The 17,261-nt window shown below is 37.5% G+C and overlaps 1 protein-coding gene across 1 annotated transcript in view; it reads right to left on the reverse strand.

The window, feature by feature from the left end:
• Positions 1 to 759: 759 nt before the first annotated feature.
• LOC107096866 (tetratricopeptide repeat protein 9A-like) overlaps positions 760 to 17,261 on the reverse strand; it is a 29,925-nt gene continuing 13,423 nt past the window's right edge. Inside the window, exons 2-3 of the mRNA XM_015393744.1 lie at positions 6,716 to 6,898; positions 760 to 5,349 (exon numbers count right to left, since the gene is read on the reverse strand). Of these exons, the coding sequence (XP_015249230.1) occupies positions 5,261 to 5,349; positions 6,716 to 6,898 (272 nt within the window). The 3' untranslated portion in view covers positions 760 to 5,260. The remainder of the gene's footprint in view (positions 5,350 to 6,715; positions 6,899 to 17,261) is intronic.

Below are 17,261 nucleotides of genomic sequence, written 5' to 3' on the forward strand. Positions count from 1 at the left end.
AAATGAAAATATAGTTGCCTTTGTTTCATCCAGTTATTTGTGCCCTTTTTGAAAACTGTATAAAAATAATAATCCTTAAATCTCTGAATATATCCGGTTTCATTATGCACTATGATATATGATAAATACTATATGTATATATGATTATATATTACTATATTATAATGAAGTGAAATGCACAAATATTTTTGAGAAGTGTCTAGGTGGCAACAACAATAAAAGAAATGTGTCAATGTGAAGCTCTGGAAAAGATGGTATACGGGGTAAAAAGGTGAGTCTGTTCTGAAACTAAAACGTTTTGAACCAATGACCACAATTTCTTTATGATTATTTTTGAAGTATTTCAATCAAAGTGTTAGTTTTGGATCAACTTTTAACCCCAAGAATGTATTAGCTGATGAAAGGAACAGACTCACTGATGATGAAAATTAAAGAGCTAATTAAAGCAAGAATTAATTGATAAGAAATAAAATACAAAATCATTGTGAAAGAGCTTCAGAAAAAAAAAAAGATGATATAAAACAGCTTAAGGTATGAAAAGGTGTCTTCTTGAAAGTTAAGCACCTTGGATACTCAGGGTGATAAATTGAGTGTAAGATTCTTTTAAAGGTCTCCTTTACCATTCTGTTAAAAGTGCCAAAGCAATAATAAAGCTAAAAATTGGAAAAAGAAAAGTGTGTTGTTTCTTCTACAGACTATAAGAAGTAGAATCAGCAAAAACAACAAAGACTCGTTTTAGTTTTAAACTTTATTCATAATCCTCTCATACCAGTTATTAGTGCATTCCCAGCCTTGCATTTCATTAAAACCTGTGACGGAGGCCTCTCACATGTTTGAATGTTAAATGAAAAATGGCCTCCTGAGAGGGATTTGAGACAAAAGTGCAGTCTTAGCGCCGTGTCACCAGCTTCTTGTCCTTCATGTTTAAACACACAGTTTGAAGGCGTGAGGCCCACCAGTTCTCCAATCCTGTGTTTTCCTTTAGCTGGGGCTGTGCTCTCCCTCTAAGTCATTTTAGGTTCCCTTGACGGGAAGACAAATACCAACAAATACGGACACAGTCACGATGAAGCTCTGAGGAGGAGCTGGAGTAATTGTCTCTTTTTTATCTCTTACTTTTCTTCTGTTGATAAAGTAATTCGGTAAAGTAAAGCTTTTCACAACCATAAAACTTTCCATCTGTAATTTTTTGTACAATTATTTTATATATTCACAAAAACTACTTTGACATTTGACAAACATTTACCTTGAATGACATCAAAAGTAAAAAATAAGCTTTATAAAATTAAATAAATGAAATAAAAATACATGAATAAAAAACACAGCCATTTATTTCTTTTTTTTTGTTGTGCTTTTTGATTGTTTTAAAAGCGGTACGGACAAAGAGATGAGGAATCTCTGTTTGCACACACGACGCGTTGGATTATGCTTCAGTTACCATGAACAGCCTCAGAGTCAGCTCTGTCAGTAATCAACACACCTGCTCGGCGGATAGCTAGTTAACCTTCCACTTCTACGACGAGCTAAATGACTTCAGCACAACCAGACAAAAACAAGATGATGAGCTGGTGCCGTGGAGAGACGACCACAAGGGGGGACACCGATCCCCGAGGGGCCCTGTGGGTGAGGAGGCAGCCATGGAGAGCAAGCCTGCTGGTGCCTCCTTCCATGCTGATTTATCTCGTCTGGGAAATGAGGAGACATAAACACACAGCAGAGTGCACAGGCACAGAAAGCCTTCTGCATCTAACGCTTTAACCCTAACAGACTATAAATCGGTGTCAGGCGCTTTAGAGCAGCCCTCTGTATGGATGGAGGAAGTCCTTTAAAAAGTACTTATAACACTTGAACTTTTTTATTTTGTCACGTCAATTTTTTTTTTGTAACCGAGATGTGATGTGATGGACCAACACAAAAAAGGATATACTTGTGAAATACAGAAGAAACATATTAAAGATATTAAAAAATGAGTAAAAATGTCTTAAATTAAGTGTATTTACCCTTAATTCTAGCCAGTAAATAAAATATTCTGCCAATGGAATGAGCATTTCTAATCTTGTAATAAGTATACAATTAGATAATTAGATATTATGCTCTTGGAATAAGAGACTGCAGTTGTTTTTTTCTTATTTTAAATGTAAATTCCCTTATTCCATTGGCAAAGTGTATCACTTAACTGCTCAATTCAAGAAAAAAATGCCCTTATTTAAAGAAAAATAAACTTAGATTTAATTGTTTTGCAGTGTATCTCTGAATGAAATCCAGTTTTACTAACTGCTGTAAAAATTCACCTAATCATTCACCTGTTTTATTTAATAACAGTATTATTTCCTGCTGTTCATTAGCAAACATTAGTGAACTAAAAGCAGGTTGAAGGAGATGAGCAGACAGGTCAGGAATGTTACCTCATTGGTCAATGAAAATGACTCTCCTGTATGACCATCCACCTAAACCCAACAGGGACGAAGGGAGCATTAATCTGAGTGGCCAATGGTAACTCTGGGAGAGCTGAAGAGATCCATAGCTCAGCTGGGAGAATCTGTTGACATGACAGCTATAATCCTTGCTCCCCACAATTTGGTCTTTTATGGAAGGTCAAGAAGAAAGAAAGCCATAGATCGTGTTTCCAGTTTCCACCCTACAGCAGACATGTGGAAGTAGCTGCTCAGGTAAGATGAGACCTATATGTTCACTCATCAACCTGTAAACAATATCAGCAGAGGGAAACAGCATCATGCTGCTTTTTCCCAAGAGGCGACAAGGGAGCCACAAAGAGTTGATGGAAAGATCAAATGGTCCAGCCGAAGTCCAATCCCAAAGAGCTGCTTTTTGACAAAGCATCAACTCTGGCTAAGCGTGTTTAAGAAGGGCCGTCAACATCCCCAATCTCTGCGGATAGCCGGTAGAGAAATATTTTTTAAAACTAGCAGCTGAAATTCTGTGGAAAACGTGTTTCAGGAGGACTGAATGCATCCAGAACTACACACTGCTCTGTGTTTTGGTCTGTCACATCACATTGTGTTAAAACAAAGTGAACTTTGTGGTTGGAATTTAAAAATGTTATACGAATACTTTCACAACTCTCTGTGTACTTTGCATACATGCTCCAGTGAAGGCAACCCTGAAAAACATGTTAATAATATATTTAAGTTTACAGAAGAAAAAAAAAGGACTTTTGTTGTAACTGAACATCTGAACCTGCTGCATCTTAAAACCAACTCCTTAAAGGAGACATTTCCTGGTAAGTGGAAGCTGAAATACTTTGACTGTAGGTCTTTTTTTTGTGAGAATACGTTTGTCTCCACATATTTTTGGTCATGTAGTGTTGAAAGATAAATTCGGTTGGAATTTTCCTGCAGGGCTGCAGCTGCTTAACTCGAGCTGATGGCCTACTTCTCCTTCCCCCGGAGCCTCCATGTATCATGCCGGCCTCCTCAACTCATGATGTCGTCTCTCCAGAGCGCCACTGACACACTTACTGTAGGTCCTTCTCTACCTTATACCAGGCCAATACATTAAGCTTTGAGGGAAACTCTTTCCCAGCATTTTCTCCTCTGAGTTTCTAAAAGCAGGGGAATTATTTTCCACCTTTGTAAACTAGCAAAGACAAGCCTTATCTAGAGTTATTTTATGCCTCTTCTGCAGTTGTGATCACAATCTCCACCTTCTTAGTTTAGAGAGGAGAAAACCAGATCGCTTGAGCAAACATTTTAGTGGCAGCATGCCATGAGAGAAAGAAATAGAGCCAATGAATTCAGCATAAAAGTCTTCTGAAATAACCCTCAGGAGCCACGCTTTACATGCAGAATGGTGGCTTGCACCAAAGGAAAGCTGGGTTTCATAGAGTCAGAGTTGAGGGTAAATGAGGTCATGCTATCAACTATGATCAATCCAACCCTCTGCAGAAAAATGCAAAACAAATGATCAGTGATTAAGTTTTACAAGTCTCAACAGAAGCAGAGCTTTTTGCAGAGTTTTGACAGCCGATAATGGATATAACCATACCGTACCGTCAGTAGTATGTGATGCTAACGCAGCATGCCCTGACAGCCATGCTTGTTTATTAGCACGCAGCAAACTGGAAGCAGGAGAAATCTCAAATGGCTCTCTGCTTTAAAAGGACGTGGAAGCAGAGTGCTTCAGCTTTGTGGTTCGGACCGATGTAGATAGAAGAGATTTTCTCCCTGCAATAATGCTGCCCAGAGTCTCTTCTGTGTCTCAGCAATGACTGGGAAGATTCAGCATTAGCGGTAAAAGATTGGACCATTAAGAAAAGTGTGAGTCCAACAAGCTTATGGAGGTTTGATGGACCTCCTAAACTCACTGGCTATTTTCCATAGTGACATCATTAACGAGAACGGAGGGGATAGGATCTGGGAGCGGCTTCAGACAATGGATTTAAGACACATTTTACTTCTTTTTTCCACGATAGCGATAACAGCAAGAACCGCTTGAGACTTTTTCCTATTTGCTGCAAACAAACATTTCAAAATAGAACTGAGCATGACCAGAAACCAGAGAATGTAATAAGAATTACAAAAACTTGATTTAGCCCTTGAATTGAAAAAAACAGTCTAGAAACTGAGATGCATGGCAGGTTGAACAGATTTGGAACAGTTTCTCTTCTCTTCTGTTCTGTCTAAGGGTCGGAGGAGAGCCATTCGGTTAGGATATACAATCAAAATGGGCTGCAGTCATAATATGTGTCTCACAGACACCCAACCGTTGTGCTTTAAAGCATCTTAGCCCAGATGATCACACACCACTTCCCTCCTGCCAGAGTAGTCTGGCTTCCCAATCCCTAAAATTCTCCACCAGGGTTTGGATTCAGTAGACAGAAAGAAAAAAAAAAGAGTTAAGAGCAAGAAAGCAGGAATTAAAAGCATGTTTACTGACTCATCCAAATGTCCATGAGGGTTTATTAAGCTCCTTTTTTACTCCATCATAAGAACGGTTTCAATGAGTATATTACAGTTTGGTCTTTTGTTTTTATCTTTTACTTGGTTTTCTTGTCTTCATGTTAGGCAACTGATTGTGTCTAGGGAGGAAAACCAAAGCCCCTGAGGGAGAAACTGGAGGGAGAAAAGAGGAGAAACTAGTAGACGTTGCTTGATATGTGCCCCGTTTGTGTCACCAGCTGGGTGATTGCGTCTGTTCTGTCTGTGCTGCTGTCAGAAGAAAGGGGAAGGGAAGGGTCAGAGAAGACTTGCCAAAAGGGTCGAAGGTAAAAAGGGGTCCGAAGTTTAAAAAAAGGTAAGCCCTAGGTCTCTTTGCCGCACTCTCGTTCTCGCTGTCCACTCTTGCTCATCTTCATCTCTGTCAGCTGGATGTACCTCAGCACGTTGGTGTCTGCAACAAACGGAAAACTTTATGCATAAACGTAGGAACCATGACTTCAGTTAATAAAGCCATGCTGTTTTTCTCACAACGCTGCTAATGAGGTTTCATTTGCCATAGAAAAACGTTTTCCACTATATAACCAACATGTTAAAATTCAGTTTGAAAACTAAGACAAGCAGGTACAGTTAAACCTCAGATTATACACCTCCTGATACACTGAGAACTTAAGTTTTTTTTGTATCTTTTCTTCTGATAGTAAAAATCATTAGTGTTTTAGTATGGTTCAGCCAGAATCTTGACTTAAATCTGACAGGGAATCTGAGAAGAGAGCTGAAGATCAGGGTTATGGCAAGGAAGCCTTACCCCCTCAAAGATATATCATCAAAATGCCATAATGTTAACCAGTTTTATATACAAACAATGTGAATTTTAATTCTCCGGATACCCAAACCAGGCTGACTCTGCTGTGATGAGCTGCAGCATCAAATTGCTTAGTTTCCCTCCAGGGATCCGGTATATATGAGGCAAACTGTATAAACGTAAAACTAGGTAGATTGGAAAAACGTAAAGATTGACGCCACATTTCAAACTTTTGAAATTTCACCAACCATTTCCTTAATCATCTAGTACCAAATATTTTTACTATAAATGACTTTTAACCAGGAAAATTGCAGGCATCCTACAACTACAGGTATAGCATGTAGGAATAGAGCTGTATGTGATTAATGAGCCCTCAGTCCATTTAAATCTTACTGCTTTTCTTACATAAGACATAAGTTTGGTTTGGTGACAGCCATGGAGAAGGGTTGATTCTTTCATTGTTGAGCCAATCAGACGTAGAATTGTCCTAATTTTAAAAGGACCCATTTTCAGTTTATAGCTTAAGACCATCAGCTATTTATACAGAAAAAATATCAATGACATCATTTACATTGACAAAGCTCCTGGACCTTTGGAGCTGACCTTGGTGCCCACAACACCAAAAAATCTCCACCGTACTTAACATCATATATCAGGAGCTTTCAAACAAATCTCTGTACTCCAATAAAAGAACATTAAAAAACAATCCACTGGGCTTTGTTTCCAAGTTTGAAGGCATTTCGGTTCCCATCCAAGAAGCTTTTTAATAAAAAATGTCAGGAATAGCGATGAGTTCGAGGATTAATGCAGTACTTTTTTAAAAATCAAATCCTGGTGCGAAGGATAGAAGTTATCAGTATCATCATAAGACCAAATATTATTCAAAACTCTTTAACTAAAACATTGACTATTCTAATAGATTAATTTGTATTTAAAACTGTATTTTTTTTCTTCATTATGTCTTTATGATTCAGTTAGGTATTTACTTATTCTATCTACATTAACTTAGGCTTACCTGTAGGTTCGCGGTTCTTAGCATCCCGCAGGTAGCGTAATGCACATTCATAATCGCCCAGGTGATAGAAGGCGATACCAGCCCGGTACATGGCCTTAAAGTGGTCTCTCTGGTGGCTGAGCACCTTCAGACAGTACTCCTTCACCCTCTCGTAGTTTACCAACTCAGATTGTAGAAGACAGGCTGCAGGAGAGAACAGAAAAGATGGCAAGAAATAATTAAGGCAGGAAAGAAACTGTTTGATGAGATCCCCATGCAAAGGTTAATGTTATTCTATGGTTGCACTTTCATAGTTTCACAGTGAAACTTTTTCATGGTTTATCTTCTGAGTAGTGGTGAGCAGACTATAAATAGTGTGTTCTAATGTCTTACAGAGCGCAGAAAAGACAAAAAAAAGGGGAAGCAATTGAAGCCCCCAGGCGAGAGCATGGTGTCTCTTTTATTTATTGCTTTCACTGGACGTGTCAGGCAAAATAGAGGAATGGAGTGAAACGGCAGCCACAGAACGATGCAGACACCTAATGTTTTAGAGTCGGGCACAAGAAAAAAAGCAAGAGAAAGGGCTGAGTGGATTATCAGAACACATCAGGAAAAATAAAAATACTACAGTCATCAATCCTACCTGTCAAACTAGTGATTTCTCAGCAGCTCTTACGTCAGCTTAGGCTGGAACTACTTTATTATGAAAAGCACACAAGAAAAGTCAAAGACAGCTTTTAGTCCATCAGAGCTTTTAAACACCACTGATGGCTCCGATATCCTCTGCTGATCACAACCACACAAGCTTTTATTTCCACCCGTTTCCCTTCAACTCTTCCATTGTCTCTGCCAATTAATCTGGTGAGACATTAGAAAGAAATCCCTCTATCTCCAGTCTCTCTCTTTCACTGTAGTATCCGCCCCACAGTGGTCCCACACTTCTTCCCTGTTTCCTCTGACTTTGTCCTTGACATCTTTGTTAAAATCATGAGTCATGGAGCATTAGCTGGGAGGCATGGTGAGTCAGAGGTGAGAGGCAGACTGGGGAGGGAGGGAGGTGGAGGTGTTTGTGTGGGAGAGCGGGGTTAAAGCAGGGGAGAGGAGCAGCACCTGTGGAGGCGACGTGGTGAATAGGAGGAGTGTGATGAAAGCAGTTTACAGCCTTCCACCCACCATCCTCTTCAGATCAACACAAAGAACATAATAATTAAAGTCATATCAATGTGATTCATGGTTTTTAGCATTTTCTATTCAATTAATTTTCAAAAGTTAGGTCTGGTTTAGTGTTCAGCACCTCTGACTCCATTGAAACCACTTGAGAGTACGTCTCTGTAAACAATCCACAATTTAAAATAGAAATTCAAAGCAGGGATCTAGATCTGACTTTGACTAGGCACACTGACCACATTAAAATACTTTGAGATAAGCCCTTCTATTGTTACTCTAACTTCAAGTCACCAATGACAACTCCATTTAAAGTGGAAAAGAACCTTGTTGAGTGCTTGATAAGTGCTGCAGTTCTCTATTTTGACCACAGGTGGCAGTATAATTATTAGAAAACTCCGTCATACCCCTTTAAGGTCTCCGTTTATAGGGATAAACAATCCTATTTAGGCTGGTTTCCTGTTTGGTACCTTACCCGCTTGTTTTGTTTGTATGACCGCCATTGTGTAACAACTCATGAAGATGGACCAGCTAGAAGAGAGAATCTGCGAAGAAGTAAGGAAATACCCACATCTTTACGACCGTCTTTCTCCACACGACAAGGACAGCACATATTCAAGCATTTCATGGAGGGAGATAGCGATGAATGTGTTTCTAGATATGGCTGAGGTGGTTAGGAAGTGGAAAAACTCAAGGAACAAGTTAGTCTCAAGCCTTAGTCTGCATCCTCCAACATGTTTTCTGCCAGGATAGTTGTGCATTTATCAGACAGTATAATGCCTCCATAATTCCACAGTGGGGATGGTATGTTTATTTCAATGTGTTTCTTTTTCTCTGCACAACATGTTATATGTGCAAGTAAAAAAGTTTCATTTTGCTCTTGAATTGACTTTCTTGTTGACTCTTTAAAGGCTTGACCAGCGTAACCATTGGGCTCCTGACTACTTTCCTTATTAACATTTAGGCTACATCAGATACTGAGGGCTTGAAATACATTTCTAAACCAAAGTTGATGCTGATAGGGACCAATTTATGTAATGTATGGTATTGAGTTTAAAAAATTGTCCCAAAACATTGGGTACAGATGATCTCATCAATAAAACTGGCTGCAGCAGGCATAGATAACAGACAGGAGAGGCTTGAAGAAACTGGTGGCATGGTATTAAAAAAAAAGAATAGAAACTAAGACTCTGGAACTTAACAGGTTCAGGGATATAAATTAACTTAGGCCATTTTTAAAATAAAATACTCCCTTCTATAAACAAATCTTTGTCAACAGCCTTTTCATTGGAGCACTCTCACTTTAGGGAGCAGATTAACGTTGACCAAACCCAAATATACAGCAAATGTTCTGCTTTGCTGGACTGACTTCAAAAGACTGTAATTGGGTCTAGTTGTCATGGTAACAAACTTCTGAGGCTTTCACAGAACATCTGTATTTATGACAAAATTTAAATATACTCAGCAAGAAACTACGTGCTAATTAGGGGAACACTGAAGGCCATTTGTTGCACTGGATGCTCTTAAGAGGTGTAGGAGTGAATATGGTAATGCCATCATATATTTCTCTGAGCTTTATCGTATTAAAGTCATTGGGTACTCTAACTAACGTTTAATTATTAAAACTTTTTTTTATCAGAATTATTAATCAAAACCAATTTCCATATTCCAAATAAACTTAGGTTTGTTATTTTGATGAAGGTAATTGTATGAAAGGTGTGATATTATTAAGAAAATGTTTTTCAGCTTTCCTTAGAGCTGGACTTTGATGCAACTGAAAAACGTGGGAGAAAACAATCAAAATCCTAAATAAATACTATGAAGAAAAGGAGGCCTTTAAAAAATATCATGCGCCAGGCTCCTTGTGGGCCAAAAAAGGACTGTGGCAGGAATTATAAAATGAATACCTGCATAAGAATCCACACATATAGGTTTGATAATAACAGGAACATAAAGAAAACTGACACTTCATGTTGTAAGTCAGAGTCAGGGGCAGAGCAGGAAGGGCAAAGCTGTTTTCCCTCTTTAGTCAACATAAAGCCCTCTCACATCTACTACAGCAGGATTCACCTCACTCGCCCTCCACCTGTCCTGCACACCCTGCAATACACACGCTACTCTGTTTGTTTCTACCAGCACTTAGCAATCACAAGACTCTTCCTCGCTGCACACCCATCCATCATCTTCCTCCAGCAGGGAGCGGGGAGCTGAGCTTTCAGAGGATTCAGTTACAGTCCATAATGGTTTAATGGCTGACTTAGAGGTCTCACTCATACTGACACACTAATATACAACCAATACACACCAACACTGCATACAGTACATACAAGTAATTCAAACATCACAATGAAACTGTGAAAACATCCACCTGTGCCAACATGGGTGAACAAAAATATCCACTCAAAAAAATCTGCACAAAGCAGATGACTTTAGCAGGAGGACGTACCACAATTGTATGAGGCCCTTCAAATATACACAATCCACAGTGTGCAGAAGTGATGACTGGCTGGCCGCACCCAGTCGGCCCATTAGGCAGATGGATGGAATGCCAGAGGAAATGTAGAGTGTGGTGGGATGCATTAAAGATACGACGATAATGATGGGATCATCGGACCACGCTTGGCAGGGGCACGGACCCAATAAACACAACGGAGCGATTTCACAGGAGCCGAAACGTCTCTGTTACTAAAGACATGACTGTGTCTGGTATAACTGGAGACACGTGACAGCAGGTGCAGCGAATGAGTGATAAGTTAGTTAGTTAGTTTTTTATTTTTATTTTATGTTATTTATTTATTTTATTTTTTTTTCCTACTTGCTTTGATTCTGTTTTATTTTCCTATATTTTAATAATGTAAAGCACTTTGCATTGTTTTTGTACTGATTGTGCTATACAAATAAATGTGCCTTGCCTTGCCTTGCCTAGCAAATAAAGAAAAAGCGTGGCAAGTATTAAACGTAGAAAAAGATGATAAACAACTGACTTCTTTTTTTTGCTTTTCCTCTCAGTCTTAGACAAAGTTTGACAAAAGTTCTAAAGAAACTTAGAGATTCAAATTGGAACAGGATTAGCACATTATAATGATTACTTTGGTACATTTACACACATTCTCTGAAAAATGTGTCTCATATTCTCAATCTTTGAATCCCATCAATTCTTTACAGTCAAAATAATGTGAATTCCTTATTTAATGTGCATTTATGGCCGACAAAAACCATCAAATAAATAAACAATTTTATAAAAACACTGATGAGCTTAGCGTTTAAAAACACTATGGTGAATGGAAATCACAACTCATTCTCACAACTCTTTCTCTTCATTCTACTCTTGCTGTAGATAGTACAAAAGTTTTTTTTTACACATTTTTATTCTAAAACCCACAAACTCAGAACACACTAAACAGCATAATACATGGCGCTACACATATAAGGGGGTGAAGTGTATTGTACATGTGGTTATCTTCAATCCTGGCCTGCACTGCATGAAAACAGGGGTCTTCCTGCTCCAGCTCTAATTGCCTCCTAAATTGCAAAAATGTTGCATATTGCTTTTAGAATTTTGTTCTATTAAGTTTTACTTATGAGAATTGTGCTTAATGCATGAGAGATGTGTGAAGTATTTTGAAAAAAAAAAAAAGTGTTTTAGAACTAATTTTTTCTAGTCATACTGATGTTAGGAGTAATGAAAAAAATGGACAAAGCCCAACAGAAGAATCACATATGGCTTATTTTTCATCATTTTTCTTTAGGTTACTTATTTTAAGGAGGATCAAGGAGCTAAAGTAATGTGAGCCTTTCAGATATGATGCAGACAGGTGATTTATCTTAATCAGCTGCTTCATACAGGAAATAACAGAGAGATCTGAGGGTTCCAGGCTTTACTTTCTGATTCTGAGGGATTCAAGAAGGAGCGATGTGTAAGAATTGTTAAAAGACTTCAAGTAAAGATGCTTGTGACCTCAGATTGCCTTGGGATACCATGCTTTTGTATTCTTTTCTTAAAAAAAAAAAGAGAAGTTAGAGGCATGTAGAGTTGAAGGAGTTCAGAAGCCCTACAGGTTGCCTGAAGCAATGTCAAAGACTGTTTGAACAATAGATAAAAAGAACAAAGAGTGAAAATAAAAGAAAACAAGCAAGACAAACAAAAGATGAAAGGCAGAAGCAGAACAATGATAGAATCTCTTCTGTTTTCTGTTTTTCTGATCTTCACTAGATGTTCCAATCCGGCCTAATTTAGTTTTGCTGCTTCTCGTCATGTATTCCCTGTAGACCCATGTCCTTCCCTCAGCCTTGCATCTTCTCCATCATAACAGCAGGCCTGACACCGCGCTCAGCCTAATTTGAAGCCTCTAGTGACCCCGGTGATTAGTCTGCTGTCCATCACCTTGTAATTAGTTCTGCTGGAAGATAATGGGAGTATCAGAGACCCATCACTCTCTGGCACTTACATCTCCTTCATGTCCTCCCTGTTCACTTCAGACCAAAGTTCTGCTCCAAACCTTTTTCCTTCATCATGTCCTCTATCCTTTAGAAAGGCCATACTGCTGCAACAGATTTAGTTATGGAGTTAAATGAAGCGTGCATCATTGTGAAACTGTCTCACACATGTGCTCTTGACGTCACAGTTCGTGTTTCACTAAGAATAGCTCCACCCAAAGCAGTTTTTGCAAATGTCTTTAGATGTTATTGAGAGGGACAGGGCCACAATTCATAGCTCTCCCCAGCCCTCACAAAACCTTTACCAGCAGCACTTTCATTTATCAGTTTAGCCACTTTCCTTTCCTGTCTGAACCCTTTGCTTTTGACAGATAAAGTATAAAAACTAGGACTGCAAATAAAGATTATTTTGCAAATCGATTGATTTGTCTATTATTATTTTTTTAAATAATCGATTAATAATCAGATAGCCAAAAGTTCCTTAAAGAAGACTTTTTGTGAAATTAAAGCAGGCGAGACAAAAACTTTTCCATTTAAGGGGGTTCTGGATAAAAGATATTGACAGAGGAAAAAGATTTTCATCTTAAATGCAAAATGTTTACATATATTTAATTCTTTTTACAATTTTGGTATAATTGCTGCTCAAGGTGAGTCACTCTGTAAGCTGAAGACAGGGTTTAGAATCTCTACACTCCAGTTAATGATTAATTGAATACTAAATGAGTTGAAGATTATTTCAATAATCGATTAATTACGATTAATCAGATTGTTTCAGCCCTAATAAAAACTAATGGAAGTTTTCTCTCTAATTTAGAAATACTCTATTAAACTAAATCTATGAGCTCTGTAAAAAAAAGTATAAAAAAGAGATTTATCTCATTTGTATATTTCAAATATAATTAATTTGAAAATCTAACAAAGACAGTAAAGTTAAAATACAACAATAACTTTATTTTTTACCAAAGTATCTTGACCTGCTAAACTACCCTGCATTTGGCAGCAGGTCAGAGAAAAAAGTGTTAGCATTAATAAGAAGTCTCTGACCCCTGAAATAGGACACAATTAAATCCAAATTCTTAACACTATATTTGATTTTGGTTCTTTTATTGTGAAAAGAAAGTTTGTTTAGCAGGATATGAACCTACTTTATGCTGCAGATACATGATGTTTTCAGCTGCTTTCTTTACTTTTGCGGACATTAAAAGATGTTCCTTGGATGTCAAAATAATACAATTAAGCCCTATGTATTTACAACCTTGCAGATTTGGATTTAAAATTATTTTATCTATTTCTCAATGTTTATTCTTATATTGGGAGGTATTGCTTGAGAAGAAGTTAAAACAATGTGATAGACAGTAATTTAAATTAAAGTGCATTGTTTTTTAATCAGCATTAAAGTAATCAAACCCTTTGTATAATATCTAAAAGGTTATTCACATGCATTTTCACAGCAAATATTTTTCAACCATCTCAAAAGCTAGAAGGCCTCTTTGCTTTCACTGATTCTACTGAATTCACGACTCTATAGCTACGACTCTATAGGGACACAGAAACAATAGAAGGACTAATTATCTGATGGGAAGCAGGTGTAGACAGAAGTAACCAGAAGGAGATAAGGGAAAGGAGACTGACAAAAGGAGGCAACAGCGAGCAACTCAAAAATACAAGACTGTATAAATATAACACAAAAATGGAAAAGAAACCAATAAACAAGAAAACACAGAATGACATAAATCAAAGTAGAACTGAAAACTTAGAAAGGAACTCAAACAGAAGACAACAAGGGGAGAACCATAACAATCAGAGCAAAACAAGGTGACAGAACACCAAATTCCGTGGAAAGAAAATCAAAAATGAGATATGACAATAAAGAGCACACAACAAGAAAGAGAAGGAGATGGTGAAGAATCCTTAATGCTAGGAACTGCACCAACAGCTACAAAATCATGTGTCATAATGAGCATAAAGACAAAATAAAATAGCACCAAGAAACCGAAAAATACCCCACAAAAACATCAAGAAATGCAACCTCATCATTATCAAAAGCACACAAATCGCCCACAATTTTTTTCGTCACCTCACCACATCTGTTCCTTATCAATTGACCTGCTGATAAAAACGATTGTGGATAAGAGCTGCTGCTACATCAAATATATTTATAGAATTTACCCACAGCAGATTTTCATCCTAGGAGAAAAGAGAAATAGAGCAAATAGAATATCCTGTAGAACACATATGGGAAGCCTCACAATGAGGTATTTAAACAAGAAAGGCTACTAAGGCTACTGAACTCAGCCTTCAACATTATTGTACAGCTCTTCCTAAATGTGTGATACTGTTCCAGGAAGGGAAGAGATGCTGGACTAATAGTCAGGATTTTACTCTTTCCTTTGCTTTACCAAACTGCACTTTCTTGTTCTAATTTGCAAAAGCTTTTGGTTTGCATCAAAAAACTCTAAGCTCAGCTTGGTCTTATGTTAGCAGCTGACCACCATTGTTCTGCGCTCCTAAAATAGTTACTTAAATTAAGGCTCACTTAAATATTTATACACTGGAGGAAGCTATTAGACAGTGTCACCAAGTAGAAAGGATTTAATGGTCCCTGCCTCCTATTTTAGTTTTAGGTTTTTAACTTGGGTTTTCTTTGTTATCTGTGTTTTTACGGTCTAGAGATAAAATAAGGAGTAGTTTATGCAGCTGTAATACAATAAGGACTGTTTCATATAAGTGGCCAAAAAAAGAATTGAGAAACGTATTTATTGCTCTTGTAGAGTGAGCAAAAACAGGTTCTGATTGTAGATAAGAGGGTTTCTATATAGGATAAAGATATAAACCCTATTTGAAAACCCCGACTCTCCTATAATGTTGTTGGAGCCATTATCTGACTGGTGATGTCATCTGTGGAAGCTCAGCAGACTTATTTTAAATCAGCAGAAGAGTAGTTTCTGCCTGCTGCTGTTTTTAAGCCCAAAGGACCCAAGTAGAGTATTTCCAAGAAAAAACAGAGTGGTTTGCTAAAGTTATTAATATGATCCACTCTTATTGACTTTATGAAGAAGGGTTGTGAAGATACGGTTTTCACAGTATCAGCAAAGCGGTGGATAAGAAAGTCTTCACAGGAAAATCTGCCAGAAAATCAAGAGATAATAATGGTCAATGAACATAAATTATTCCCAAATTGACATTTTGCTGTTTCCTTAAGCAGACAGGAACTTTAAAATGACTGCAACTGAAGGCAGGTCAAGCTTTTGTAAAATAACTCTGCACAACAATATCAGTAGTGATGATGGAAAACAAATAAGTCCCTTAGACTGGAAACGAGTCAGTGGAAGATTGGAGTAATATGTTTTTATTCAAAAAAGGTCATAGAGGTCAAGTGAGTGAGATTATTGAACGTAAACGGAGGGACTGAAATCTCAAAGCTGAAGTGACGTCTTTGAACAGACTACTGCGATGTTTGCAGGTTTTGGTTGTGGTTTTCCTTTTCATAGGAGGAAAATGTGATGTTTTATTACTGTTTTTAATGCTGTTCTTAAAAACAAAAGAGTCCAGAGAACAAGAAAGAAGACTTTAATGAAAAGGACAGATGTTTTTCCCCTTAAAGGCATTGGTTTTATCAACAACAGTTTGCTGCAGAAAGATTTGTTTCTGTGTGAGCAAAATGAGAGTCTGCATGTGGTAAGGAAAACATCTGCAAATGACCTGAATAAATATAGTTTGTTTCTATTTGTACACATCATGGGGTTCAATGCAAATAAGTTCTGATACTCACTAATCGCTACATAAACTTTCTTCACATGAGCTTATCACAGCAAGAGTTTGCAGCTTTATGTAGTTCATGTAGTACTCCCTTCTTTATGGGCAGCCATAACTTCTGTTTAGTGTCTTATCTAAAATATTCATCAACTCATCAACTCTAGACAGGAACATTATTATATCATATAATACATGAATAAAGAAAACATTAGAAATATTATGAAATATGCCCATTAAGGAAACTGATATATAAAACATAAGTTATATGTTCCAGCCGTTTGAGGGAGAAAAAAACACTTTCAATTGAGCAAAAAATATATTAAAGAGAAATGTAATAAAAGGTGATGCATAAGGGATTTTCCTATTCATGAAATATACCTTTTTAAAGCACAAAAGGATGATGGTGTGTTATATAGGAGACAAAATGGAGCAGTTTAAGGCTAAAGGTAAGCAGGGAGAGCTGAAGGAGGGTTAATAATATAACTAGGAAGCAAGGAAACACTAAATCAAGGGAGTAGGACAAAGCTAAGATGAGGGAACAAACCAGAATAGGCAAAGAATAGGACACCGAAATTAAAACTCAAATGGATGAATTAACTAAACAAGAGAAAACGAGTATAAATGAGCAACAACAACAACAAAAAAAACTAGAGAAAACATTAAGACATAGAAAACTAAAACCTAAAATACGTGGACATCGTGCACACTAGCAAATCAAAACCCTCAGTTATAAACAGGCTCACTCACTGATGAAAACAACTGAAAAATGTTGTGTAAATAGAAAACATCAGATGACCTTATAAACACTCATCCTTAAGTTTAGGCCTCTCATAGTTCTACCAGTCATTTTGCCACTAGTGACACACAACAAATCTAACCTTCAGGAGCACAAAGCTGCTGTCTGTAGGCATTCACAGCAGTTTTATAATCGGATTAAACACTCATTAAAATTAACTGTGTAGTCATGTATGAACATTCTGCATCCATTTACAGATAGCACACGTAAGTGGCTGGAGGGGGAAATGCTCGCTCATGCTCATCCAAATTGAGCAAAGCGGGAGCAAAGCAGCCTCTTCAGGGGTGCTGATGCTGAGACGACTGTCAGAATCCAAAGGAATATTTAATAAGTAGGCTCGCGCTAACTGTAAATCCAAGGACAAGCTGATAAATGGATCCAGTAAGTTGAAAGTAATTAACTTTACTCCCAGTT

Source organism: Cyprinodon variegatus, unplaced genomic scaffold, assembly GCF_000732505.1.
Source record: "Cyprinodon variegatus isolate N-32 unplaced genomic scaffold, C_variegatus-1.0 Scaffold655, whole genome shotgun sequence".
NCBI lineage: Eukaryota > Metazoa > Chordata > Actinopteri > Cyprinodontiformes > Cyprinodontidae > Cyprinodon > Cyprinodon variegatus.